General features: G+C 59.7%; 1 protein-coding gene across 1 annotated transcript; it reads left to right on the top strand.

The window, feature by feature from the left end:
• Nucleotides 1–381: 381 nt before the first annotated feature.
• On the top strand, nt 382–27897 carry LOC309680239 (alpha-tectorin; the record flags this gene model as incomplete). Its single annotated transcript, XM_082493786.1, has 23 exons — nt 382–445; nt 3407–3540; nt 4867–5154; nt 8942–9079; nt 9565–9730; nt 12096–12508; nt 12808–13378; nt 13955–14547; nt 15054–15627; nt 16785–17395; nt 17717–18278; nt 19626–19825; nt 21349–21732; nt 22377–22663; nt 22755–23035; nt 23191–23301; nt 23625–23827; nt 24571–24734; nt 24889–25137; nt 25665–25827; nt 26124–26211; nt 26902–27018; nt 27438–27897. 23 exons carry the CDS (start codon nt 382–384, stop codon nt 27536–27538), a joined length of 6462 nt encoding a protein of 2153 aa, XP_082349912.1. The 3' UTR covers nt 27539–27897.

Raw genomic sequence — 27897 nt, 5'->3', positions numbered from 1 at the left:
ACCGTTCCCCATGGAGTCGGGCAGAAGCATCCGTCCCCGCACTACGTAGATCAGGGAGGAATTGCTTTCGAACTAGTGGGAGAATAGACGTCCCACGGAGAGCGGGGGCGATTTACAACTTCCAAACGCTGTGTGAAATTAGCAGCACCTCTTCTGCGTGGGTATGGGCTTACGCTGTCAGTACCTGCAGGGCGATTGGCGGTTGTCAGCAGGGCAGTCTACACGGAGCAGGCGTTCCGGGTCTGCCGGGCAACGGAGGGACCTCCGTCTCCGAAACATCTGTGTGTCAGCAGCGGCTTCGGGACGCAATGGCGAGGTTTGCTCGAGGATGCGGTTTCCTATCCATGTGATGAGTGTCCGGGTTTGTTTCTGTCCTGTAGGATGCAGATGCGATCGTTTCTCGGAACCTGGGTGGCCCTTCTGGTGATGACTGCGCGGCAGCGAGGTGAGTAGCTCCCGCTCGGGCGCTGGGAGGCCGACGCTCGTCAGCTGTGCTGTGCCCAGAGACCCCAGAAGTACGGAGGGCCTGGGAAACACCCCCAGCCCCTGGGCTGGAGCGAGGACAGCAACCGGGGTTGGACTTCTTATTTCCTGTGGGGAGGAAGGCACCGCCGGTTTCAAGGGTGAGCGCTAAGCGGGGGGATTGGGGCGCCTTCGTGGGTAAGCACAGGGGATAATGTTGCACGAGAGACAGCTTGCGTCGCGGGAGGCGGATCGGCAGCCGGCGCAAATGGCCCTCGCCTCAGTGCGAGCAATGAAGCGGCATAGTGTGCATTGAATGAGGAGCTGGCTCGCCGGGCTGAGCGTGAAGCTGGTGAAGCCGGTGGGGCGTGCAGGGGACAGACGTCGTTGAGCTCGGTGAGCGTTTGATGTACGTGTGCGGGTACCATCTATATGGCTGCGTGTGCACATGGGGCGTTGCGGAGGTTGCGATGGTCCCGCCGGTCACTAAGAAATAGGAGTTTGGAACATTTCTGGTGTTAGGACTGCTGCGCAGGCTGACGACCTGTGTCCGGCAAAGGGCAAATTGTGTGAGCGATGGTGAAACGCAGCGGTTTGTGCGTAGTGAGGTTCCCCTGGGGGTGCTTGCGGAGGACACCCGAGAGCAGACGTGGGGGTGGCTCTGGCGGGGCCGCAGCCTGCCGCAGGGAGCTTCGGCCTGCGCTCGCACCCCAGTCCTCGAGGTGTGGTTTGTTTTGTGTAGAGGTGGTGTGCGCATCTGGGCTGGATGAGGGCCGAGCAACCTGCTCTGACGGCGGGGTCAGCCTTGCTTTGGGCAGGAGGTGAGAGCAGTCGGCAGCCGGGCACTCCTTCCGAGCTGCGGCTTTCTGTGATGGTGAGAAGCGCAGGAGCAGCTCGTTGCGACGTTTCAATTTGAGGAAGGGCGAGCGGAGCTGCTATGGGCAGAAAAAGCCTCTGTAGTTTGGTAACATGGCAGATATGCGCTGCGTGGCTGGCTTGAGGACCTCTAGCAAGGGAATTTCGAGCTGGGAGTCGGGAAACATGGAAGCCCTTTCCCTGGTGAGCTGCTGAGTTGCCATCGGGCTGAAGAGAGCTCAGGCAAAACCTGTGGCTCTCCTCTCATGCGGTAAACGAGGCTACCAGTTCACCTGTTGGAAATGCCACCGGGGCAGAAATCGCGATCAGCGGTCCCTCTGGGCCGCTCGGCTGGCAGAGGTGATGCGTGCAAAGGTATGGTAGTGTCTCATTAGTCGTGCTAAAGAAGCTGGCCTTGAGAAGTTTTTGCTGAGTTTCCTATTTAAAAGAGAAGTAAAGTCCGTGTGTTGTAGCTATGCCGTAGCAGTGGTAACTGGTCAGGTTCGAAACAGCTGTGAAATGACTTGTTTTGCTACCTGGCAGCCAGGAGTTTTGCTGCGGCCCTTCGGATATATCTGTGAAACCAGGCTCGCGGGTCGGACACCGTCACAAGCCACCTCCCTTTATGTTCGGCAGGGCGCTCGGGCCACATGCACGTGACTTAGGAAGTCAGGATGCCAGTGGGGTTAGGCCAGGCTTCCCCGGTCTCCTTTTGTCGAGGGAAAGTCAGAACGGTTGAGCCTGTGAAGAAGGGTCAGATGGTGGCTGTCCCCGCTCCCAGGCCGTTGTGAGCAGAGAGCGTCCCCCAGCTGGGGCAATGCCGACACTCCCTCCCGCGGCCGTAACGGCGGGGCATAGAGCAAACTGTCCTCGGCTGGGAGCCCCTGAACAGCTCAGGGTAGGGCCTGGGAAATAAAAGCATGTCCTGAACCCAGGTGAACAGGGCTGGGATTGTTCAGAGCCCGGTGGCTCATGTCGGCTGAGATTGAATGTCGCGAGGACAAGGCGCTGCTTCTCTACATCAAAGAGAGGAGGAGGGGGAGGCAAACCCAGCACAATCCCCAGTTGCTCTGTGAGGAGCCGCACCAGTAGCTAACTGCAAGAAACAGGGGATGAGATGACAGCAGACATATGGCCGGGGCTGGAACAGGAAAGGATGTGTGCCCTCAGGCCAGAAGTGCCTGCTTGCGACTCAAGCCGATGGAGTGTAGTCCGGTACAAAGCGGCAGGCTTGTCTTAAAGCACATCAAAACTGCCTTTTGAAATAATTTTAGGAGAGACAATGACATTCACTGGCACGGCCTTGTAGCAGCCAACCTAATTTTGCCAGGGAATGTCGGAGCAGTGGTGACGCCTCGGGCTGTAACCCAGCGCCGGGAGCACTCGGGGTCTGGTGGGGCGGGCTGGCCCTGGTGCCCGGCAGGGCGCTGCCGTGCAGGCAGGAGGAGAGCGGCCGCTGCCAGGGGGTCGGTCTGGGTGCTGTTGGGTCCCCAGGCACCTGAGCACCTCAGCATCTGAAACAGCAACCCCCCCATCCTGGAGCGGGAGGGGATGGAGCTGGTGTCCTTGTTGCCGAGATATAGGCGTTATGACTTGATCCCAGTCACGTGGGAAGTGAAATGGGCAGCTGTGAGCTGGACACATGTCTAGTGGTCCCTCTGAACGATGCTCTCCCCAGTGACCGCGTCCCGGAGCCCGCCCAGAGCTAGCACCTCTGCTCTGACTTGAGACAACCTCTGGCTGCTGCCACTGCTGGGCTTTGGCGCTGTTTTCATGAGCGGCAGCGATGCAGAATATGGCATCGTGGCCAAGTGCTGGTTTGGCTAGTCGCCGTTAGTGTGCCGCCTCAAGTGCAGAGCGTGGAGTTTCACTGCCGCCCCAGAACGCTGCCTGGCTTCGGCGCAGGCTGGTGGCCCGCAGCCCTTCGGCACCCCCGGCATGTCTGCAGCGGGGCAAGGCAGCCGCCTAGCTCTTCACAGGAGGTCAGCGTCTGGGGATGGGCAACCCCGGGGGCCCCTGCCACGGCCTCTCTGAAGGCAGGGCTGGTTCAGACTTTGCCATAAGGACTCTCTTCTCCCTTTCCTTCCAGCGCACGCCATGGCGAGTCTGTACCCATTCTGGCAGAACGACACGAAAACGCCCAAAGTTGATGATGGAAGCTCTCCCGAGATTAAGATCTCCGTCCCATTCATCTTTTTTGGAGCCCCGTACAGAAGCGTTTATGTAAGTGGAGAAGCAGACCAGACCTTGCCTTTATTCTTTTCCTTGCCATTAGCAGCTGCATTTTAAATGCGCTCTCCCCATCGTCAGGAATCTGAAGATTTATTAGCACCTACCTGACAAGTTCTTAGATTTCATGAACTGATAGGTTTTATGATTAAGAAAGTCAAAGGTATATTTAATGGGCTAATGTTCATGGGGAAGAAATATAAAAGGCAATAAATTTTCTTTGTAGGTGATTAAATGGTACAGCAAAGCTAAGGCCTTGACACAGGAAACATTATTCCCGTTACACGACAGGAAATAAGAACACGCGGAGTCCTGCAGGGGAAAAAAGGAGGGCGATAGTTTGGACCCATATGTCGGTGCCCAAGACAAGGACAGGCTGCTGCCACTCTCAGATGGCAGCTCAGCGCGAGCCTGGCAGAGGTGATGCCCGCTCCTCCGGGCTGGGCTGAGAGAGGGCTCACCTGAGCGCATCCAGACAGTGCCTTAGACAGGGGCCGAAGTGAGCGTGACCGTAGGCCGGATCCCAAGCGCGTCCATGTTCCGTGGCAAGGCGGTGTCTGTGGGTACGCCTGGTCCGCAGTGGGATACAAACCTGCCAGCCCCACAGGTCCGGAAGAGAGGCAAAGACTCGTTTGTCTGCCTGCCTAACCAGCTTATATCTGTACATGGCAATACTGGGAAAGCATTAATCCCGAGGGGCTTTCGAAGCCGTGTGTGGTGGGAGATTTCAGCAGTGGCGACAGCGGGGCCACTTGGTCTCCATGCTTGGCAGAAATAATGGTTGTTTTGGAGAGCGTCTTCAGCAGACTCAGGGGAGGCTGTCCGTGGCACCACGGGTCACGCTGCTCTCGAGGAGCCCCAGGATCTGTTGCAGAGGACAAAGGTGACGGCAGCGGGCCCGATGCTTTATCCCTTTTGCCTGGGAGCCCTTGTGCCCTGTGGCCAGTGCCACACGGCCGGGTGTCTCGGTGCTGCTGAGCTGCTCTCCAAAGGCTGGCTACACCCGGGGGCCCAAGGCGGGGTCCCTGCCGGACCTGCTGCCGTCCCACTCGGATGGGTCCCTCTCCTGCGTTGGCCCGTACGAGGCCTGCTTTGCAGACTTTTCAGGGTTTGGTGCTGCCTGGGGCTTCCTGGGCTCAGCCCGTGGCCACCACTGGTAGGATGAAGTTGACGCTCTGTGTGTCAGTATTATAATCCCAGGCTGTCGGTATTATAAGCCACCTTCTGCCAAAAGTCCCTCAGCCCACACTTTGTGATAAAGCAGCAGCTTCCTGCTGCCTGCAAAGGCGGGCTCAAACCAGAGCGGGTCTCTCTGTGCAGGTGAACAACAACGGCGTGATTTCCTTCAACGCGCTCGTCAGCCAGTTCACACCAGAAGCCTTCCCCCTGACAGACGGACGGGCCTTTGTTGCACCGTTCTGGGCAGACGTGCACAACGGCATCCGGGGAGAAATCTACTACAGGGAGAGCACGGACCCCGAGCTGCTGCGCAGAGCCTCCAAAGACATCCGCAAGCACTTCAAAGACATGGCCTCTTTCTCCGCCATCTGGATCTTCATTGTCACCTGGGAGGAAGTCACTTTCTACGGAGGAAGCAGCACGACTCCGGTAAGAGCGATCAGCTGTGCTTCTGGATGGGTGGTGGTTGATGGCTGAGTATATGTCTGTATATGTACAACTGTCGCAGCCTTGGTGTGTAAAATGGAGGGAGTTGCTTTGTGCTGCTGCTCCTCGGTTCCCTTTCGGGCAGAGGAGCACCACGGCCCTTTCGTTCTCTCCCACGGGAGCCCATACGAGCCTCGCTCCCTGCTCTCAGGTCTCCAGGGAGGGCGAGCATCGCCTCTTGGGTGTTTGTAGGCAGCGCGCCTTGATCACAATGTGGTTAGTTGTTGCCAGATAGAAACGCGGATTTCATTTTTCCTCCGTGCTGTGATAGGCGACCTTCACTTCCCCATGCTTCCGCAGTGATGAAACAGGGCTGTTTGTGCAGGGGCTACAGGCACCTCGGAAGGAAGGCTTTTATAAAGGAGACAGAGTTTTGGCATGGAACAGTAGCTCTGTCGGGATATATAGCACTCGAGGCTCCCACTTGCTCCCGCGCCGCCAGTTGTTAGTGTGAAGGCATGTTATCGTGGCAGCAATGGGGCCAGGGTGTTGGGTGAGACCCAGAAGCACCCAACGGCAGCCGGGCCGGTGCCGAAGGCAGCCTCGCTGTGCGCGAGGTGCGTGTGCTCAGGGCGTGCGCGTAGAGCAGGCTCCTTCCGAGACTGCCGCGTGGTGCCCAGGGATGGAGCAGAGAATAAGCGCGCGTGTGCTTGCATCCCGTCCTGAAGTGGGACTGGAGGGCAGCCCCCCGCTGACCAATGCTGGAGTGGTTCTGTCCACTCCAGGGGTCCAGGATAAACTGGTCCCACACTTTGCAGGGTAACTGAGAGAACGAGCGGTGGAGGTGGATGGGCAGCCATAATCTTGTGCTCTGTGCTCCCTTCTTCTCCGCCGTCACCCTCCTCAGGCTGGGTTTTGTAGCTCAGCCAGCGCTCCCCGCTGCTCACATCTACCCAGGGTTCAGTGCAAGCCTGCTTGGTTTTGCACCCTGAGCTTGCCTTGCAAGGGCACGGCAGCTTTGAAATGAAGCTACGGTCGTTATTTGCTCCCAGCCTCTGCGAGGAGGGAGGGCTGGTCTGGCAGAAGTGTCTAGCTCAGGAATCTGCAGTAAATTAAGTGTTGGAAGTAATCCACCCTCCGAGGAGCTGGAGACAGGAAAGAGAAAAGCGGTGCTTTAATTTGTACGTATTTTGCAAAAAACTGTAGTGCTTTCCAGGTGTGATGGCACTTTCTGTGGTGGATGCTGCAACGTTCTCTCTGCAGAGCTGATCTGAGAGGGCAGCGAGGGCATCTCGTCGAAGCGGGTTGAATGGCCACTCTGTAATCCTGTGCGGACATGGAGATAGGAAGGAGAAAACCAAAGGGAATACTGACAGCCTTGTTGCGACGACAACTGCCCTGTCTGCGTGGGGAGACTGATTTGGACTGACGAGAGTCACGCTGGCGGCTCAGCAGTGGTAGCTGGGTTATAATTTCATAAATCTGTGAGTTGTATCTCAGAGGACAGGGACGGTGGTGTGATGTTGTTCAGGGCCTGAATGGCTTTCAAATACCTGGTTCGCGTGTGAGCTGTGACTGCAGCTGACATCAGGAGGTCTGTGCCGTACCGCTGGCACGTTGCTCGTAGGGTCCGCGTGGAAGCGTGGGGCACATGTAGTGAGCGAGGGATCCCTGCTAGTGTATGGGGAAAGGGTTGTTTAGGATCAGCCTGTGTACTGTGAGTGCCAAAAGGCGGCTTCTTCTGTCTCGAGGAGTTGGCTCTGATAAACAGGTCAGCTCGTTTCCATTTGTTAGAGAGGCTGGAGAGTTAATGCATATTTTTGGGCAGTCCTGGCAGCACTTTCCGAGAAAAAATACATACATATATATATATTTGCAGACAGCAAGCAATATAGAGATTCGTGTATTGCCTGAAGAATTACATTTGCCACGCAATGCAATTTATTTTGTTATAGAGCAGTAGTGGCCAGGGCTCCGGCTTGGCACATGGAGTAGCACGATGCGACTTAAGCAGGAAATTCATCGCAATGCAGAAAAGCTGCAGAAAACAAGTGTGCGAATGTGGCCTCAGGGATGCTGCGGTTACTGTCTCTCGATGACACCCAAGCAAACGGGTTTGGTTTCCGAGAGCCTTGTTAGAGGGCTGTGGCGCTCGATGCACGTTCGGCTGCGAGTGCCAAACGGCAGAAATGGTTTTGGTTCATGTAAGCGCTCCTAAGGAGGAGCGCCGGCCACCCGACACCTCCTGGGACCAGGTCAGCTCCCACCACTCGCCGAGAGGTACCTGCCCAGAGTAGGGTTTGTTGCTCCATCGAAGAGCCGTTGTTGCACTATAAAAAGCAACACTGCCTTTAATGTGTTAGTGCCTCTGATCTTAGAGTGGTGGGAAAAAGACTTTGCAGAGGTGAGCAGGAAACCAGACGCAGGAGGCAGAATCCCGAGGAAAGGATGCGGGAGTGGAACCGGTGGCTTCCCGTCAGCTTGCTCTCCAGCTTGCCCCGGTGTGAACTGTGCCATTTGCAGCTGCCGGGAGGCAGCTCTACCCACACCTCACGCTCTCCCTGACAGCTCGTACAGGCTGCTTCGCCTCCGTTTGCAAGGTTTCTTGTGGCAAGAGCCGAACGCGCCTTGGAAGTGACCTCCCTTGTGGCACGCAAGTAGTGAGTGGCGCCCTGGGCTCTCCTTCTCAGTCTTCAGGCGTTTGTGCTCACCGCAGCGCTGATAATCTAACCAGCGGCTTTGCTGTAAAGGAATGTGAAGTGGTGCACAGTGACCTCCAGCCCCTCGGGGCTCTGGAGTCTTCCCTTTGTCCAGCAGCACACCTGAACTGTCGGTAACGTGGAGCAGCTCAGACCTCGCTGGCAGGGAAGAACCTCGCGCTTCCCCAGCGGGAGATGATTCGATCGATGTGGTTTCCCATATCACCTGATAATTGTTTCTGTGGTTGTAGTTTCCTTCACGGTTTGCAGCACCCAGGTAGCCGGGCTCCTAGGAGTGGTCTGGAATAATTAAAAGAGGAGCAGCCCAAGCGTTGTCCTCCACAGAAATTCTGCTCGCTCAGAGGCAGGAGGAGCAGGCATTTATCACGGCACGGTCCCGGTGCAGAGCGGTCTAGGACGGGCAAGGATGGGAAGGACACGAAAATGCAGAAAGCTGAGAGAATTTAATGACTTGTTATTTCCCAGTGAAGCTCTCTGCCATCGGATCTGCACGGATGGAGGGGATATTTCAAGGGGAGAGGCCTTTGCGGTCCTTCTGTGCAAGCATAAAAGGGAAGAGCTCGGAGCCGCGCCGCCCTCGCCGGCCGGCAAAGCACACCCTTCTTGCGCAGGGCCCGGGCTGGCAGTGGCGTGAGCGTATCTGGAATTTGGGGGACTGGAAATGCAGAGTCATTTCAAGTGAGAGGAAGAACGCGAGCAGCGGGTTGAGCAGGTAGCGAGCGGATTTGGCAGCGGAGGGCAGTGCGTAATACACATGGTTGACTTGGTTGTAATCCACCGTTAACGGTATTCTAGGATATGAATGCAGAAGGGAAGCGGGTAAGATAATGCGGCGACGAATAAAGCTAAGATAGGGTAATGGAAGATAACAGGTCATAACAACCTGAATCCTGCCGATTGTTTTTTCCCTGCGAGTTTATTCTCATGCTGCCATCTATTGGCGTTCAGTTGGATCGGAGATGGTCGTGTCCTCCCAGGAGGAGGTAGCGGATGGGAGCTGGTGGAGACAAACGTCGCAGAAGGGCAGGCAAGCAGTCGCACCTTGTGAATGCGCTTATGGTTTTCAACAGGTCAACACTTTCCAAGCGGTCTTGATCACAGACGGAGTGTCATCTTTTGCCCTATTTAACTACCACGAAATCAGCTGGACCACGGGGACAGCCAGCGGAGGGGACCCCCTGACCGGTCTCGGCGGGGTGATGGCCCAGGTGAGACTGTTGCCGCCGCACCCCTATCTCTGTGGACCTCTCGGATGGGTGCCCGTAGCCTGTTCATGCCACGCAGTCCCCCGGTGTCCCCAGCACTGGCCTTGCAAGACCACTGCCGGGCACAGTGGGCTGAGCACCCCAAAATGCGGTGTCAGCAGCAGTGACACAGCCAGTCCATCTGCCCTGGGCGGGTGAGGTTCCCTGCCTACAGGGTGCCTCGCTTTGTCACTGGATTCCAGTCACTCAACCACTACCCATAGATCTATATGTATATACATAGTTATATGTGTGTGTAGATATAGATATGTACATAATTGCATAAATTTACATCCATACGACTTGCAGTACCTGAAATCCCCCAAAAGAGTCTTTAAAACGAAAGATAAGCTCGGGAGTTATCATGGGGGGGCAGAGAAGTGTGGAAATGCAGCATTGCTTTCCCATAGCAAAGATCTGTGATGAGACCTGCTCTCTCTCTGTGTTAGGCTGGCTTCAATGGTGGAAATATCACCAACTTCTTCAGCATCCCGGGCTCCAGAACCCCAGACATAGTCAATATTGAAGAAACGACCAACGTTAACGTCCCCGGGCGCTGGGCTTTCAGAATTGACGGCAGAGAGATAGATCCGGCCAATGGCTGCAGCCTTAGAGGTAAGGGGGAAACAGCATTGCTGTATGTCAAATGTTGGAGCGCGGTGGCAGCAAAGGGTAATGCTGTTGGGAAGGTGCTGGAGAGGTGCCTGACCGCTCTGGGCTGCTGTACGCCATTAGTGGTTTCGCCAAGGCTGCGGGGACAGAAACACGCGAGCGGGGTTCGGTTCCTTTTGCATCGGTGAGTTGCTGCCGGCAGCGCAAAATCATCGCCCGACTTCCAACGATAATGGCCAGCCTGCCCCCTGCAGCAAGCTAATGCCTTGAAGAGTGGACTGAGAGGTTTGGCACATCTTGTTTAGCTGGAGAGAATGCTCGGTGGCGTCTGCGAAGAAGCCGTCATCAGCTGTTGTTTGCCCCTGGTCCCATCTGGCGTTGCCTCTCCCAGGGGGATTTCGGCACGCTCACGGATGGCCGGACCCATCTCGCGAGGAGTAATTGCAGGAAATGGTCTGGGCGGACGAGTGCTGACCTGGCAGCTCCGAGAAATCTGACAGGGGCCCATAAACACTCAGGAGTCGTCACATCTCTCAGTGTTGCTTGCAACCACCAGCAAGTGAAATTGTCATCTGTTCTATGTTTGTGTCCGTCCTGGCATTTGAGTAGCACGTCGTTGCTGTAAGCCTCTATTCCTGTGGCCCGGGAGCAGAACCCCAACCCAAAGTCAAGGGTGGATGGGGCTCGAGCGTGTCATAGGAATTGAAGGCCACTGAGCCGTCATCTCGATTCTTTTCTGTGATCCTGATGCCGGTAACGGGAAGACCTGTGGACGGCAATTTCCGCTTGCCCTCAGCGTGGGAAAGCTGATGGTATGGTCCCATTTCCCTTGTTTCTGCAGGAGGAATAGCGAGTTTTCCAGGCAGGACTAATGCCATGTCCCCGCAGCACTTAGAGTGTCTGTGCATGTGTCACTGCCAGCGTGAGGATAGAAAAGGAATAATAAATGCACACAGTGACTGCGCAGAGACTCTGCTGCAGAGAGATTATTGTATGTCCAGTTGACAAATAAAACTGTCAGGAGCACCCGCTGCGCTCCAGGAGTCTGTCTAGCCAGAGAGAATTGTCACTTGCCGACGGACACCGGAGATGTCACCGCTCTGAGACATGTGGCTTCTTTATGTCCTGGTTTAGGAGCGTAGCGAAAAACGACCGTGAGACCCCAAGGCTCTTGCAGCCCCGGCAGAGTTTTTGGGTGCAGCTGCTCCAGCCGCTTCCAGCTGCCGACCCCAGGGAGAAAGGCTGGGCTTTTCCCAGGGGCCGAAAGCCAGTCTGGGCGTTGCAGGTAACGAGGGCAGCGTGCATAGATTCCATTGCCGGACTTGCATTTGACGGCAGACAGTCAGTCACCCCCCATGAGAGGAGATGCATCATCTGGGACGGTTGGTGCAGGCGCCCTGGTGAGTGGGCCTCCCTTAGAGGAGATGTTGTTGGATGCAGGGAAGCGGAAAGTAGCTGTTTTTGTAGGAGGCAGGGAAGAGAACAAAAAGTCTAGGAGAGGTGAATTCAGGCAGCGCGCACGGCGGAAGCCACGCGCATAAGAAGTGTGAAAGACGGCCATATGGAGGAGAGGGAAACTCTCACGGGTATTTGCCACCCTTGTTCTCTCGTCTTCTCTCTGCCTCTCACGTCTCTCACCAGACAAACCTGCCTCCCTCTGTAGTACCACCACGTAACAAGTCTGCTCGGTCTATTGCTGCGCGATCACTCATCGTTTCCCATTGCCACTGGTGTATGGTGTGGAAGTCACTTATCAACAGCTCTTTGGTTTCATAACTGCTACGAGTGCTTTCTGAATGGGAGTGATTTGCCTCTGGGTCGCTCTTTGAGCGGCAAAGCTATGCCAACAGAGGAATTACGGAAATGTTGACCAAGCTGAGGGATGGCGCAAGTGCAACGACAGTGCTAGAAATGGCCTCCGAAAGGCGCGAGCTTTACTAGTGGACTTTCCCTTTGAGAAAATTGCACGAACGGCTCTTGTGTTCCACGATACTGAAGCGGAACGAGGGTGCTGAGTGTCCAAAGTGGAAGGAATAAGCTTGAAGTTAGCCAGCTTGCACGGCGCGGCACCGACTCCGGAGTCGTGACGGCGCTTGCACCATCTGGTGGACTTGCGGCACGGGTCGGACTTAAAGGTGACGCACCATACATTGAAAATGAAGGTCGTGATTGCAGCGCTTTGGTGAGCGGCTCCTGCCAGGAGTCCGCACAAAGAAAGCGGCCGAGGAGCCCAGCCGCAGGACGCTTTGGCGGCGGTCTCGATGGTAGGGCCGGCAGACCCCTCCGAGGCCTGACGTGGTGCAGCTAGAGCATGTTTCTCTGTTAAGAGAAGTGATGTAGCGTGGGTTTTCCGTTTTTGTCTTTCTAGGACAGTTTCTTCGTCAAGGGGAGGTCTTCTGGGACAACGCCAACTGCACCACTAAGTGCCGCTGCCTGGACTTCAACAACGAGATCTTCTGCCAGGAGATGGCTTGCGGCCCCTTTGAAGCATGCGAGCCAAAGACCAAGTTCTTCCAGTGCGTGCCGGTGGAGAGCAGCACCTGCGTGGTGTTCGGAGATCCACATTACCACACCTTCGATGGCTTCCTCTTTCACTTCCAGGGTTCCTGCTCCTACCTCCTTGCCAGGCAGTGCTGGCCAGGGTCCCAGCTGCCCTACTTCAACGTGGAGGCCAAGAACGAGAACCGAGGCGGCTCCTCCGTCTCCTGGCTGAGGGATATCTTTGTGGAGGTCTACTCGCACAAGATCGTCCTCCCCAAGGGCAGCTTTGGGAAAGCGAAGGTAAGCGACCCACTGAAAGGGGAGAACTTTCCAGGTTGGCTCCTCCGAGGCAGCGGCGAGTCCGCGACGGCAGCCGTGGGAGCGTGGGATGGCGCTTCCGGGCCTCGTGTGTCCCTCGGGGACCGAGCACGGGTGACAGGCGTGGTGGCAAATGGCCGTGGTTTACCGACGGCTGTCCTTCTGCGCACGTCCCTCGGCGTAACACCCCCTAACGGGGCCGTACGACTCCTCTCTGAGATTCGGTATGAGGGCTCTGCTATTTCATGCGCCGGCTCAGTCGTCTGGTGTTGTTCCTGCAGGTGGATGACTTGATGGTGTCCCTACCTGTCTCCCTGGAACTGGGTGCAATAAAAGTCTACCAAAGTGGCTTGTCCACAGCTCTGGAGACTGACTTTGGCCTGCTGGTGACCTACGACGGACAGCACTACGCCTCCATCTCTGTTCCGGGCACGTACATCAACACCACGTGCGGTCTGTGCGGGAATTACAATAAAGATCCCGAGGACGATACCCTCCGCTCGGACGGGAGGCTGGCCGCGTCCGTGCCGGACCTGGGCGAGAGCTGGCGAGTGCCGCACCCCGAGCGGAAATGCTCGTCTGGCTGCTTGGACAACTGCAGCCTCTGCGACGCCGCCACCGAGTCTCTGTATTTCACCTCCGAATACTGCGGCTTTATCAACATGAGCGGCGGGCCGCTGTGGGAGTGCGGCACCGTCGTGGACCCCACCGCCTTCGTGCACAGCTGTGTCTACGACCTCTGCAGCGCAAGGGAGAACGGCACCGGCTTGTGCCAAGCCATCCAGGCGTATGCTGCGGTGTGCCAGGCCCTGGGCATCTCGGTGGGAGAGTGGCGTGCCCAGACGGGATGCGGTAAGTGCTTGCGTGCTCGTGCCGGGAGCCTTCCCCTCTGGAGGAGGGGAGTGATTTCAGGGGTCTGCCTGTGTGCCCGGCAGTGCGTGAGAGGAAGGGGGAGAAGTCCAGGGGAGAGAGCTGACTGTGGTGGAGGGAGTCGGGCGAGAGCCGATAGGTCCCCCCTCTTCATGACATCAGACTCTTGTACCGGCACCAGGGTGGCAGGAGTCAGGCACGCCGCGGGAGCTCCACTGTGCTCGGCAGGCAGTCGGCTGCCGTGATGGGCGATGGAGGCTGGACTGGAAGGGGGACCTGCCGGCGGCCCGCTTCTCAGCCCGCTCTCCTCGCTTCCAGCCTTAATTAACTGCGGGTGGCTTGAGGGCTCTGGGGCTGGTTTGGCGACGCTATTGCTTGCGTGAGAGGAATGGCCGGGGAAGCGTGGGAGGGAAATGCAGGGGCCAATTCTACCATCAGGCAGGGATCCCGGGTCACTCTGTGTTGTCTCTGTTGGGTGTCAAGGGGAAAGAGGTAAGTAGCCCCAGAGCGTGCCATAATACGGTCCTCCTGTTGTTTGTCTCCCCTCGGCGCCCACAGGGAGGGCTGTGCATTGCCCGGAGCTCAGCCACTACTCGGTGTGCGCCAGCCGCTGCCCCGCCACGTGTTCGGACCTCACGGCCCCGCTGGCCTGCATCTCCCCGTGCGCCGAGGGCTGCGAGTGCAATGAGGGCCACGTCCTCAGCACGGACCGCTGCGTCCCCGTCCAGAAGTGCGGCTGCGATGTGGACGGCCGGTATTATGCCATCGGGGAGTCTTTCTGGGCAGCGGCGGACTGCACGGTGGAGTGCCAGTGCGAGGACGGCGGGGAGGCGAGGTGCTTTAACACCACCTGCCCCGAAGGAGAGGTCTGCGCCATTGAGAACGGCTACCGGGGCTGCTACCCCAAGCGGGAGAGTCTGTGTTTGGTGGGGCAGAACCAGGTGCTGCAGACGTTTGATGGCGTCGCCTTCCCGTATCCACTGGAACACTCCTACACGCTGCTCAAAACCTGCCCGGAGAGACCGGACTTCATCGAGGTGGACATCAGTCAGAAGAAGCCTGGAGTCGCTCCCAATGGGCCACGCGTTGTGCGGATCCAGGCAGTCGGCCAAGAGGTGAAGATCGGAGGCACCGGCCTGTCGGAGATCAAGGTAAAGGTGCTGCTGTCAGGGCAGCCCACCCCAGGGCCGGGATGGGAGGCGGTGGTCCGTGCTGCGATCCGATTTCCCTTTCGAGAAGGGCTCGTGGGTCTGTGGACCCAGACCGTTCCCCCGTGTCAGCGCCTCGAGGGCTACGGTGGCACTTGGAGGAAGCCCGTGTGGGCCACCACCGTGTGGAAGCCCTGTAGGTGCCTGCGAGATTGTTGTCACCGCACCCGTGTTGCCATTGGCTTGCTGAGTCAGCTCCGGAGATTGTCCCGACGTAGCGGTTGTCTCCGCAACTTGGTTTTTCCTTGGAAAAACATTCTCTGGTAATGGGGCCAAATGCAAGGAAGTAGCCCTATCCCCCGACTCGAAGGGGGCTCTGGGCCTCGGAGGGTGGTGTTTGGGTCAGGAAGCGTTTCACGTACCCGGCGTGGCGCACCCAGCAGATGGGAACAGTCTCGCAAAGAACAGTCCCCTTTCCGGAAGCATCTCAATCGGCTTATTACTTGTAGGTAAACGGTTACGACGTGGAGCTGCCCTATTTCCACCCTTCTGGCCGCCTGGAAATCTACCGTAGCGACAACAGCACCGTGATGGAGTCGGAGGGGCTCCTGGCTATCGGCTACTATGATTCGGGCCTCCTGGAGATCCGCCTCTCCGCCGCCTACTTCAACTGCACCGGGGGCCTGTGCGGCTTCTTCAACGGCAACGCCAGCGATGAGTTCTGCCCGCCCAAGGGCAAGTGCACGGACAACCTGGAGCTCTTCCTAGAGAGCTGGACCACATTCGACGAGATCTGCAACGGGGAGTGCGGGGACCTCCTCAAGGCTTGCCACAACGACTCGGAGTTGCTCAAGTCCTACAGGAGCCGCTCCAACTGCGGCATCATCAACGACCCCACCAACAGCTCCTTCCTGGAGTGCCACAGCGTAGTTAACGTTTCGGCCTACTACAGGACGTGTCTTTTCCGCTTGTGCCAGAGCGGGGGCAACCGGTCCGAGCTGTGCGACTCGGTGGCGCGCTACGCCAGCGCCTGCAAGAACGCCGAGGTGGACGTCGGCCAGTGGAGGAGCCACAGTTTTTGTCGTGAGTCTGCCCAAGCTTGTAAGTTACTGGGGTGGGTGGAAGAGGACGTCGGCCCCGCTGCCCTCAGGCGGAGTCTTTTTGTCACGAGTTTGTGGCTGTACGGTGGTAGAGCAGCTGTTCTGACCGGATGCCAAAAAGTACGGGCTTGTGTTCCCCGCCCCCACTCGCGTCTCAGGTGGGTACCCCTTACCCACAGGGTGCTCCTCTGTGGCCGAGCTCGAAGACACTCAACCGCAGAAGGGCTGCTTGCGTGGGAGATCCTGACCCGACGGCATTAGATGTCCAAAGTCATACGAAGGGGGTAGGGGTGGAGGTGTCTGTACGCTGTCGTTCTGGGGCAAGTTTCCTAAGTTCTTCCCTACGGGTCAACCAAAGATGGGCTTTGCCATCCTAAGAGCTATGCCCACTAGAGCTTTCTGCCGGGAGCGGGGACGGCGTGTACAGAACGGTCTCCCGTGTAACATACGGAAGGGAGAGAGGAGTTGGGGAAGGAAGGCATTGTCTCCTGAGACCGAAAGCAAGGCAGTGCCGCCCCGTGTACGGACAGTAGTTATGAAGCAGTGCATGTGCGGGCAGAGACAGATTTCCCAGCGAGGCAATTTCAGGGTGGCGCTTCAGGAGGCCTGGGAAGTTTTATGATGCGGTGTAGGAGCATTCGAGAGCCGCAGATGGTGTGTGGCAGTGCCGGATGGCGCCACCGGAGGATAAATTGAATAACGCTTGTAATTAGCTGTCGCTATAAACTGCGCGTGGATTGGAAATCAATCCGAAATCAGGAGCGAAAGTGAAAAATCCCCAGTGTGGAAGTTCATGGTGGGGAGGCAGCCCCTGTCTCTGCCGCGCAGGCTTGAGGGAGGCATCGGTTTGGGAGGCCTGGCATCGTACTCTCTGAAATAGCGGGAGGAGGTGTCGCTCGGCACGTGGCGGGACAGGGCTGTGACGTGAGGAGGGCGATGGCCGAGAGCAGAAGGGGTTGCGAGGGGGATGGGAGGAGCCGGTGGCTGGCAGGGCGCCGGGACAGTTTCCCCTCCGGCTGCTTTGTCCCCCAAATGGGTCGCTGCTCAGCCCGTTCCCACCTTTTGCCTGTTCCGCCGCCCCGCGCTGGACCGGGGCTGCTGGAGCTGGGCGGTCACGCTCCATGTTTGTCGGCCCCGCAGCTCTCGCCTGCCCGGAGAACAGCCATTTTGAGGAATGCATGACCTGCGTGGAGACCTGCGAGACCCTGGCCACGGGGCCCGTCTGCGCGGACACCTGCACGGAGGGCTGCCAGTGCGACGAGGGCTTCGCCCTCCGCGGCACACGCTGCATTCCTCGCGGCGAGTGCGGCTGCAACTTCGAGGGGCGCCAGCTGGCCACCAACCAGACCTTTTGGATGGACATCGCCTGCCACTTTCTCTGCTACTGCAACGGCTCCGACAACAGCGTGTACTGTGAGAATGTCTCCTGCAAGGACGATGAGTACTGCCTGGAGGAGAACGGCCTCTACTACTGCCATGTCCGCACCGACGCCTCCTGCATCGTCTCTGGCTACGGACACTACCTGACTTTTGATGGCTACACCTTTGACTTTCAGAGCAGCTGCGCGTTGGTCCTGTGCACCACAATCACCCGGCCGAGGGCGGAGCGCTCGGACACTTTCCCGGCGTTCACCGTCACGGCCAAGAATGAGGATCGGGACACCTCTCTGGCCCTGTGGGTGAAAGAAGTTGAAGTGGAGGTCTTTAATTACAACATTGTCATCCACCGTGCCTACAAATACACGGTGCTGGTGAGTGCAGGGCCACGAGGGGCAGGGATCTTTCTCCCTGTTGTGGCTCGCAAACCACGGAGCGATTCGCTAGGCACGAGGCCTCACGGCTCGCAAGGTTTTCGGGGGTTCGGGATGGGCGTACGCTCGGGCTCATCCCTAGGGTGCCGCCAGGCGCAGCTTGTGGAGAGGGCTTCCGTTATGGCTGCCTTGTGTCGGATGTAGAGGTGAGGCCGGCGGAGAGCTCGCTCCGGGAGCGCCGAGCAGCCCTTGTTTGTGTCCTCCCGCGGCAGCTCTGGTCAACATTCCCGCTCACGGGGCATCTCGTTTTCTTCCCCGCAGATCAATGACGAGCGTCTCTACCTGCCCCTGAAGCTGGGTCAGGGCAAAGTGAACATTTTTGCCTTTGGCTTTCACATTGTGGTCGAGACCGACTTTGGGCTGAAGGTGGTGTACGACTGGAAGACCTTTCTCTCTGTCACTGTCCCGCGCAGCTTCCAGAACCTGACCTACGGCCTCTGCGGCCGCTACAACGGCAATCCCGAGGACGACCTGACGGCCGCGGGTGGCGTGCCAGCCGCCAGCGTCATAGACTTCGTCCAGAGCTGGGCGAAGCGGGACGCGTTCTGCCGCGTGGGCTGCGGTGACCGTTGCCCCGCCTGCGGGAAAGTGGAAGGCTTCTGGAAACCCCAGCAGCTCTGCAGCCTCATCCCGAGCCAAAGCGGCGTCTTCGCCAAGTGCCACAGCAAGATCAGCCCCGGCTTCTTCTACAAGAACTGCCTCTTTGACACCTGCGTCGACGGGGGAGCCATGCAAACGGCCTGCAGCTGGCTGCAGAATTATGCCAGCACCTGCCAAACGCAGGGCATCGCCATTATCGGCTGGAGGAACTTCACCTCATGCTGTAAGTGCCACCCTGCCTCCGGACTCTGGCGAGAGGCGCTTCCCGGGGCTGACCACCGTAGCTGTAGCGCTTGTCCGAGCTCATTCCATAGAGAGGCTGCAGAGCGGCCGGGGGAGCGCCGGCGGGCGTCCGCTACCTCTGGGCTATTGACTCAGACAGGTCCCAGGTCCCCACGGTCCATGCCTGGGGATGGCCCCGGGGCTCCCCTCCTTCCTTGCAGTCCGCAGAGCGGAGAGTTGAGCGGTGCGGTAGGTGCGCATGTAGTCACCGCCAAGTGCACCACACCGACCTGCCTGCGGACCGGGGATGGGGAGGCCAACAGGCCTGCAGCCGGTCCCTCCCACGTTTGCCTGTTGGGGTGGCGGTGTGGGATCGGGTTTGGTGCGCCACGTACTCTCAGAGTTGTTATGAACGGCACATGGCGTAGCGGGAGCAGCGATGGCAAGCGAGGAGCCTCCAGGTCAGAAGGTATCAGCTGTCTCTCCGTTGTTTAGCAGGAATTGTATCAGTCGGCTCCAGAGCTGGGAGTCCGTGTTTGCTCTAATGAAGCTGCATGTTCTTGTCAATAAGATGACTGTGCTATGTTCCATTAGGCTCCCGAGGATGGGGGCCGCGAGCCTCTCTGGCAGCCGATCCATGTGGCAAATCAGATGCGAAGTAATTGTCTCTGCTAACAAGTCCATCAATGAAATGTATGTCGTTCTTCCTTCTATCGAGCAAACTCATGGCTCGGCAGGCACGGCTCTCACGGGGCAGGGGCAACGAGGCCACCGACCGGCACCGCGCACGCCGGGCCCGAAAAGGCCTCCGGCCAGCCGGCGGGGCGCGGGGAGAGGCGGCCTGGCCAGACAGGGGCAGCGGCCCTTGCTCGCTTCACGCTCTGTAGGATCAGCAAAAACACGTCCCCTGAGAGGTGTTCCCACGTGGAGAGCACGGAGGCTCCATACACTGGTGCAGGGCCAGCACGGTCAAACCTCCCGGAGGGAGATGATAGCCTGGTGTCAGTGAGTAGGCTTGTGTGCGGGAGAGCAGGGCGCATGTGGAAACGAGCATGCAGGAGCTTGCAGACGGTGGCGAGTAACGGACAAGTATTGTTCAGCTCGGGCTAGGCAGCTGGCCAGCAGAGTAGGATGGGGGGATGAAGGCTGCCGTTTTTCTTCAGCTGCTTGCCCAGGAGCTCCGGGTTCCTCTCTGGGCAACACGGTCCATGGTAACCACTGTGGCGGAGGAGCGAGCTGCCCAGGGACAGCAGCGGTGGGGATTAAGGCCCCGCGTGGGGCCGGCCGCCAGGTTGGTTTTTTCCGTGGAGCTAATATGCGTCGTTGTTGTTCTCTGGCAACGTTGCAGCCGTCAGCTGTCCCCCCAACAGCCACTATGAGAGCTGCGTGTCCCTGTGCCAGCCCCGATGCGCCGCCATTCGGCTGAAGAGCGACTGCAGCCACTACTGCGTGGAGGGATGCCAGTGCGACCCCGGGTACGTCCTCAACGGCAAGAGCTGCATCCTTCCTCACAACTGCGGCTGCTACTCTGACGGCAAATACTATGAGGTACGCCGCTGGCATCCTTCTCTCGGGGCTTTTTCCCACCCTCTGTCTGATAGTGGTGGGCAGAGCCTCGTGTGCCGAGCGGGGACAGCGGCCCAGCGGGGCCGGTAGCGGGTGTCACGCTGTGTCCGTTTGCCAGGGTCACAGCCGCAGTCAGAGAGAGCGCTCTGCAGAGCCCGGCGGGACAGGTTATCGGCCTCGGACGTGTCTGCCGCTCCATGGCCGTGCTTGGGGACCGCTCGGAAGTTGGTTCTTTGTGCATCGTGCGAGACAGAGTGGGGAAGAAAGGGCAGAGCGGGCAGATGTGCCTCGAGCGGAGGCACGGAGAGGGGATGCGGGCTGCGGAGTGAAGGCCCGGCAATGGCACGTGCTACGTTTGCTGGGGCCAAGCTGTCCTGCGGTATCCCAAGTCCTTCTCTGAGCAGCGGAGCGTATTGCCATTGCTGCTGCTGGAGGAGGAGCTGTGGTGAGGCCGGGGTCCAGCTCCGATCTGACCACCCGCACGCGCTCAGGTCAGGTCGCGTACACGGCAGGAGGGCCTCTCCCGCGCCAGTCTCGTTTCCAGCCCAAGTATCGCAGGGCCGCTTTTTTGGAGCTGCGGTCTGAGGAAGGCTGGCGTAGAGCCAGGACGCCTCGGTCAGAACTGCCCATGGGAATGATATCTCCTAGAGAAGCAGAGAGGCGTAGTCGGTAGGACTTCACAAGGCGAGAGCCCCGTACCACACTCGGGACGGAAATGGTGGTTTTCGGTGAGGGCAGGGATGACGCAGCGGCAGCACTGTGGGTAGAGAGGGGAGGGACGTCCTCCAGTGGCGGGCTGCGTAGTGAGTCTTTCTGTAGGGCAAAAGCGTCACGGGGTTGTTGAGTGAGAGCGACTGGGGTGTCCGGCAGGGAGGGGAGGGAACGGGCAGAGGGGGGTGGAAGAAAGGGTGATGACCGGGAAGACTGCCTGTGAGTGCCCGAGTCTGGCTCTGCATGACCACGTGGTCGCAGTTACTGCACACGGGACGGGTTGACTGGGTCACAGGAAAGTTACTTTTGTGTAGCTATCGGATGCGCCTCGGGAGTTTGCCTCAGTGGGGTGTCGTGCAGGTGACGTTGCTCATAGTACAGCGGATCGTATTTTGTGTCGGTGAAGGTGTTCTCTGGGTAAGGCGTCTTTGCCAAGGCCTGCCACCCTCAGCAGCCAGTATGGGGGTACTGTCATACGGGGGCCCTAGCAGACGGGTTGGCAACTAGCAGGGTGCGAGCAACAGGTCCAGGAGGTATGTAGCGTGCTGTGGGCTTTGTGTGTGTGCGAGAGGTGAGGGACGCCGCGGTGGCAGCGGCAACGTGCGGTTGCCTCGTGCCGGTGGGTAGCAGAGATTTCGTGAGCTGCCAGCGTGTTGTTTGAGCCTTTTCCTCTGTCCTCGTTCTCCGCTCTCGCTCGCTGCGCGCCAGAGGGGAGTAATCCTCGATCCGAGCATCCGCAGAGGGTAGGGCAGGGGTCCCCGGCCCTGCCAAGCAGCGACGGGTCCCTCTTTCAGCCCAAGCAGCTCTTCTGGAACGGGGACTGTACCCGCCGGTGCCGTTGCTTCCGACGCAACCTCATCCAGTGTGACCCGCGGCACTGCAAGTCAGACGAGGAGTGCGCCTTGCGCAACGGCGTCCGGGGCTGCTTCAGCACCAGGAGCTCCTTCTGCCTCGCGGCGGGCGGCGGCGTCTTCCGCACCTTTGACGGGGCCTTTCTCCGCTTCCCCGCCAACTGCGCCTTTGTCCTCTCCACCATCTGCCAGAAGCTGCCTGACTTCTCCTTCCAGCTCATCATCAACTTTGACAAGTGGTCTTCTCCCAACCTCACCATCATCTCCCCCGTGTATTTCTACATCAACGAGGAGCAGATCCTCATCAGCGACAGGAATACCGTCAAGGTAAGGCCTCAGCAGGGGCGTCTGCCCCCTCCGGAGCAGGGCTGCGGGCGGGGCAGCGGGGGACGGGCTCCCGAGCGGAGGAGGACGGCGCCCGGGGCCGCGCGGCGGTCTCTGCGAGGGTTCCGAAAGGCTCCGTCGTTGGCTTTGCACCCCCGTCGTGGAAGCGCTCCGGGTGGGGGATGCGGCTGTTGTGTGCCGGACTTTGGGGAGGGATGCCGGCTGAGATGGGAAGACTGCCAGGAGGAGTTTGTAGTCGTGTCCCCATCCACCTCTCGGTGACGTGGGCGAAGCTGTCCTTTTGAGCAGGAGGCTACGGAGGGTTGACTATTGCTGTAGTGTAGCTCAGTCTGTGAAGCACATCGTCTGTGGCCCTTCGTGGTGAGTGATGCGTCTCAAGCCAGAGCCTGTGCACGTGAGTAGGGTTCTGTTTGGGGGGCGTGTGGCCTCATGTGGGCATTTAAGGGAGGTGGTGTGCTCTGTTCGATCGGTCGTTTGGAAGGAGGAGGAGGAGGAGGACACGGCCTCCCCTTCCAAAGTGTAGGTGGTGTGTTTTTGCGGTGGGGATATCGTGGCTCGCGCTGGCATCCGTAGGACGAGGGGTCGGGAGACACGGGACGTCAGCCTCGTGTCCTCTCCCGCGCCAGGTGAACGGCAGCCACGTGAGCATCCCCTTTGTCACGGGGCTTTCCACGAAGATCTTTAGCCAGGAGGGCTTCCTGGTGATCGACTCGAGCCCCGACATCCAGATCCGCTACAATGGCTTCAACGTCATCAAAATTGCCATCGGGGAGCGGCTGCAGAACAAGGTGTGCGGCCTGTGCGGCAACTTCAATGGCGACCGGACGGACGACTACGCGACGCTGCGAGGGAAGCCGGCGGTCAGCAGCGTGGTGCTGGCGCAGAGCTGGAAGACTAACGGCATGCAGAAGAGGTGAGCGGTCGGATGGCCCTTCCCTGCCGGGCGGGAGGGGGAGCGGGGCCGGCCACGACGGGAGCCCCCGCGACGTGTCCGCCGCCCACAGCTGCAACGAGCTGCAGTACTCGCAGTACGCCGCCTCCTGCGACAACGTCCAGATCCAGGAGCTGCAGAGCGACAGCTACTGCCTGAAGCTGACGGACATGAAAGGCTTTTTCCAGCCCTGCTACGGCCTCCTGGACCCCCTGCCCTTTTACGAGTCCTGCTTTCTGGATGGCTGCTACAACCACAAGAAGGTCCAACTGTGTGGCTCACTGGCAGCCTACGGCGAAGCCTGCCGCACCTTCGGCATCCTGGGCACAGAGTGGATCGAGAAGGAGAATTGCTGTAAGTGAGCCGGGGGCGTGCCGGGTCGAGGGGAACTGAGTCCCGAGAGAACAGCAACCAGCGGGACAAGGGGGAGAGAGCAGAGGAGGTCAGAGGCGCCTGCCCTGCAATCCGTGGATAAAGATCGGGTTTGTGCTCCGTTTTGTGCTGTTTAGCAGGAGTGGTGGAAGATCCCTGCGTGGGCGCCGACTGCCCCAACCGGAGCTGCGAGCTGGACAACGGTGGGGAGCTGTGCGGCTGCATCGAGCCCCCGCCCTACGGGAACAGTGAGTCCTCTGGTCCCCGGCGCAGGGTCGGTGCCGAGCGGCGTGGGCGTGCCTTAGGCCGTCGTAGCACCGGGGCTTTGGGAAGGGAGGCGCCAGGGGCCCGGACCTGTGCCGAGATGGAGTTATGTGATGGCGCGCAGTTCAGGAGAGGAGCAGGGGGCAAGTTTGCTGGAGCGCACGGGATGGGCATCTCGGGCTCAGGAGCACTTCGAGCAGCAGGGGTGTTGGATGGGCAAGGTGGGCTGTGGGAGGCGGTGCCGGCCCATCTCTGGGCCCGCGTCGCCATTTGTGGCGCTCTGAAGCTGCCTCGTCTTCTCCTGTAGCCACCCATGACATCATTGACGCGGAGGTGACCTGCAAAGCCGCCCAAATGGAGGTGTCCATCTCCAAATGCAAGCTGTTTCAGCTGGGCTTTGAACGCGAGGGGGTGCGGGTCAATGACCGCCAGTGCCCCGGCATCGAAGGGGAGGACTTTATCTCCTTCCAGATCAACAACACCAAGGGCAACTGCGGCAACGTGGTGCAGGTGAGCCGGGGCAGGCCTGGCCGGGAGCGAAGGTCGGGCCGGTCATCTCGGGTGTCTTTTCATTTGTGCAAACCTGAGGGCGGAGGAGGCGGGGAAGCGTGCCTTTGTGAGATGGCGCGATGGGACCGCAGGGATCCAAGAGTTGTCCGGTGCCTGGGATGCACACATAGCTCTGACCGTCGAGCGGGGTGGCTCGTGGTCAGGCCGTAGGTCACAGGGAGCCTTTGTAGCACACGGGCTCTTTTGGCACGGGGTCACAGTTGTCCGGCTGTCTGGCATCCCGGTCCAGAGGATGAGGAAGGAGGCAGAGGAGGAGTTTGGAGGCTGAGGAGAGCGGTTTGTGCAATCTGAGCCGCGATGTATGCACGGAATGATGCATGGGGGCATCGAGGCAGCGTGGCCTCACGGCAGCTGGGAAGTCCTCCGGCACGGCGGCGGCACCCCAAATCGATGCCGGGGTCGGGATGGGGACGCGTGTAGGCGCGAGCGATGCTTGCGAGGTACTCGCATAGGGTAGGGCTCGGGGAAAAGGGAGGCAAGTGCTGTAGAGTAAGGATGCTGCCAGGCGGTTCCTAGCCCTGCAGTACCGTACCCTTTCTGGCCAGAGGCAGCGGAAGGGCGGCAGGACCCTCGGCGTCTTGCAGCTCATTTATGGGCTGAGGCGTTGAGGAGCCGAAGGGGGTGGTAGGAGCAGGTCAGCGGGGAGGGCCGGTCTGGAGGGACGCTTTGCATTCCTTGGGCAGTCGAACAGCACACACATAGTGTACAAGAACACTGTGTGGATCGAGAGCGCGAACAACACGGGCAACATCATCACCCGGGACCGGACCATCAACGTGGAGTTTTCCTGCGCCTACGAGCTGGACATCAAGATCTCCCTGGATTCGGTGGTGCGGCCGATGCTCAGGTAGGAGCCGGGGCGAGGCGGGCGGCCTTTCCCGTCCCCCGGCTGCGGGAGCGCGTGGGCAGGGGGCGAGGCGGAGAGGGTCCGAGGCGAGGTGTGGAGTCGGGTGTTTGTTGCCTTTGCTCTGCCTGAGTCGGTATGGTCTTGTCATTGGTAGCGTGATTAACCTGACGGTGCCGACGCAGGAAGGGAGCTTCACGACCAAGATGGCCTTGTACAAGAACTCCTCCTACAAGCACCCCTACCGGCAGGGCGAGGTGGTGCTCACCACCCGGGATGTGCTCTACGTGGGGGTGTTTGTCGTCGGGGCCGATTCCAACCACCTGATCCTGATGCTGAACAAGTGCTACGCGACCCCCTCGCGAGACAGCAACGACAAGCTGCGCTACTTCATCATCGAGGGAGGGTGAGCGGCCCCGGGCCGGGCGGCCCGGCACACCCTGTGGGTTTTTGGGGTGTCTGTCGGGGAGGGCGCTAGAAGGGGCGGCACGGTCAGTCGGAGCGGGGCAACTTAGAGCAGCGAGATGGGTGGCCGAGATCCGGAAAGGGTGGGGAACAGGGGAGCTCGTGCAGGCGTCACCTTGCCAAGCGTGGATGTACTCCGAGGCCCCGTGTGTGAAGGAGGCGCAGCTGTGGAAATATGTGTCCATCCTCGTGTGGCGCATGCTGCAGGTGTCGGGGCATCTGGAGGAGAGGAGGGGGATGTGGAGGTGTGTCGGGAAGTGTGAGAGAAACAAAGTTGGATATCGCGGAGAGAGCTCACTTGAGGCAGGCAGGGCGCGACGCCCTTGTCCAGAGGAGGCGGGCAAGGCACGATGGAAGCGCGGTGCTGCAGGATCCAGGGCAAGGGGCCTTATGGGGACAGGGGCGAGCATCCGCGGAGAGAGGGTCCCTGTCGCGGGAGGGTACAGTGAGAACACGTGCTTGGTGCAGGTGTCAAAACATGAAGGACAACACCATCGGCATAGAGGAGAACGGGGTGTCGTTGACGTGCCGTTTCCACGTCACTGTCTTCAAGTTCATTGGGGATTATGATGAAGTCCACCTCCACTGCGCCGTTTCCCTCTGCGATTCTGAGAAATACTCTTGCAAAATAGTAAGCGGGGCAAGCGTCGACGGGCGGCTCGCTGCGCAGGGCTGGGGTGGGTCACGGGGAGCCCGACGGAGCGGGCTCGAGAGAAGCGGGCGGAGATGTAGTTCTGCCCAGGAGGCTGTGAGGGCTGTGAGTCCCGCGGGTGCCGGGAGGAGACCCCCACCACAGGCAGATCACCTCTGGGTCTTTCCGAGAGGGCTTCCGGCGATTGCAGTCGGGGGTCCCTTTGGGAGCCGGCCTGGCTAAAGAGGCCCGGGCAGGGGTCGAGAGTCACGGAGGCGGTGTTTGTCCCCGCACAGAACTGCCCCCAGCACACGAGGATGGCCAGCGTGTTTGCGGAGGAGTCCAAGGAGCAGATCCTCTCTGTGGGGCCTATTAGGAGGAAGCGTAAGTGCATGGGACCCAGAGGAAGGCTGTGGGGTGTTGTCTGCCACACAGGCTGAGCCTGGCGGTGTGCCGCGGAGCCGTGCCTGATGGCGGGGCCCTGGGGCGTCGGGGCGTGTGTGAGCGTGTACCGCGGGGAGAGGCTGCTCCTTTCAGCAGGGAGCGGGAGGAGTGCAAGAGAGCGCTCGGGGGTGTCTCGATGCCGGGGGGTGGGTGCGGAGGGTGCACCGGCAGCAGTTGGAGCAGCACAGGTGGTGGCCATCGGGCCATGTCAGGGGTCTGCGTTGCTCGGGGATGTGCGTTCCTAGGTGCCGTTGGGGGGTTGCAGAGGAGACGGCGTGATGGCAAGGTGGGTGGCGGGAACATGGGGTGGCGCGGGGCGCTCTGCTTCTTGCCAGGTGGCCCTGTGTGGTGGATGCTCTCTTTGTCTTCGTGGAAGGCCCCCCAGAGGAATCTGTGTGTAGGACAATGTGCTGCTTTAGTGTTGCGGTGGATGGCAGGAGCCTAGCTGTGTCCCAGTATCGGTTCCACACTGCGTGTGACGGGAGGGTGTGCCTGGAAGGCGTGGGACCTGCCCCTGCCGGCCCCGTTGTAGCAGGGAGTGGGGGAGCGGTGGTCCGAGGCAGCCGGGGCCCTGTGGTCCGGGAGTCTGGGAGCGTCGCTCAGGCTTCCTCCTTTGCTCTGCGTGGCTAGGTGCAGACTGGTGCGAGGACAATGGAGGCTGCGAGCAGATCTGCACGAGCCAGGCGGACGGGCCCCTGTGCAGCTGCGTGACGGGGACGCTGCAAGGAGACGGCAAGAGCTGCAGGGGCAAGTACCGGGGGAGGCGCAGGAGGAGTCGGGGCGAGTGTGGCGGGGAGCTGTTTCTCACTGAGCTGAGGGGCCGTAGGGGTCAGCGGCGTGAGGAAGGTGGCTGCAATGTGTGGCATGTCGCAGATAGGAGCCAGGCCAGCGTTGGATGGCGGTGAAGAGCTGGCAGGCTGTGTGTTGCCACAGCAGTGCTGGTGTGTAGTGTGGTATGGGGTGGCCGCAGGGTCGAGGCCCCGGGGTGAGTCTGGAACCCAACTTAGGGGCTCACGGGAGGGAGGGCCAGCGGAGAGACGGGGCACGTAGGACGGTGCGGGACTGGGGCAGGTGGGGGGGCTCCCGGGGTGCCGGGGGGGAAGGAGGCACCAGCTGGGCGCGTGTCGGGGCCCCAGCTCACGTGAGTCTTGTTGTTTTGTTGGCAGCCTCCAGCTCTGCAGGGGTGCACCGTGGCCGAGCGACCCTTCTGGTGGCGGCGCAGCTGTGGCTGTGGCTGCGTGCAGCTTCGCAGGACCTGACCTCATAGGTGCGGCTCTGCCACCCAGCCAAGTACTGTTCTCGTGTCAGCTCGAGTCTTTGTAGGGTAGGAGACAGCACCCCCGCAGCGGCCAGGCTGCCACCGACTCGTCCCGCTGCGTGGAGGCAAGCGAGGGACTCGATCTGGAGAGAGATTGGATATGGACCGGAACGTGAAAGTTGCGTGTGGCAGGCACCGGCGTGGTGACAGCGAGGCCGAGCAGGATGTTTGCCAGCATCGATGTGGGAATGGGGTTTGCATTGCAGGTTTCTGGCATCAATGTGAAGCCGTAGGGTTTTTTTGCAGGTCTCTGGCTTGGACGTGGCAGTGTGGGGGTTTTTTTTTTGCAGCTCTCCGGCATTGATGTT

Source organism: Vanellus vanellus (genome assembly GCF_965231255.1).
Source record: "Vanellus vanellus genome assembly, chromosome: 21".
Classification (NCBI taxonomy): domain Eukaryota; kingdom Metazoa; phylum Chordata; class Aves; order Charadriiformes; family Charadriidae; genus Vanellus; species Vanellus vanellus.
This window is presented reverse-complemented; position numbering and strand designations above follow the sequence as displayed.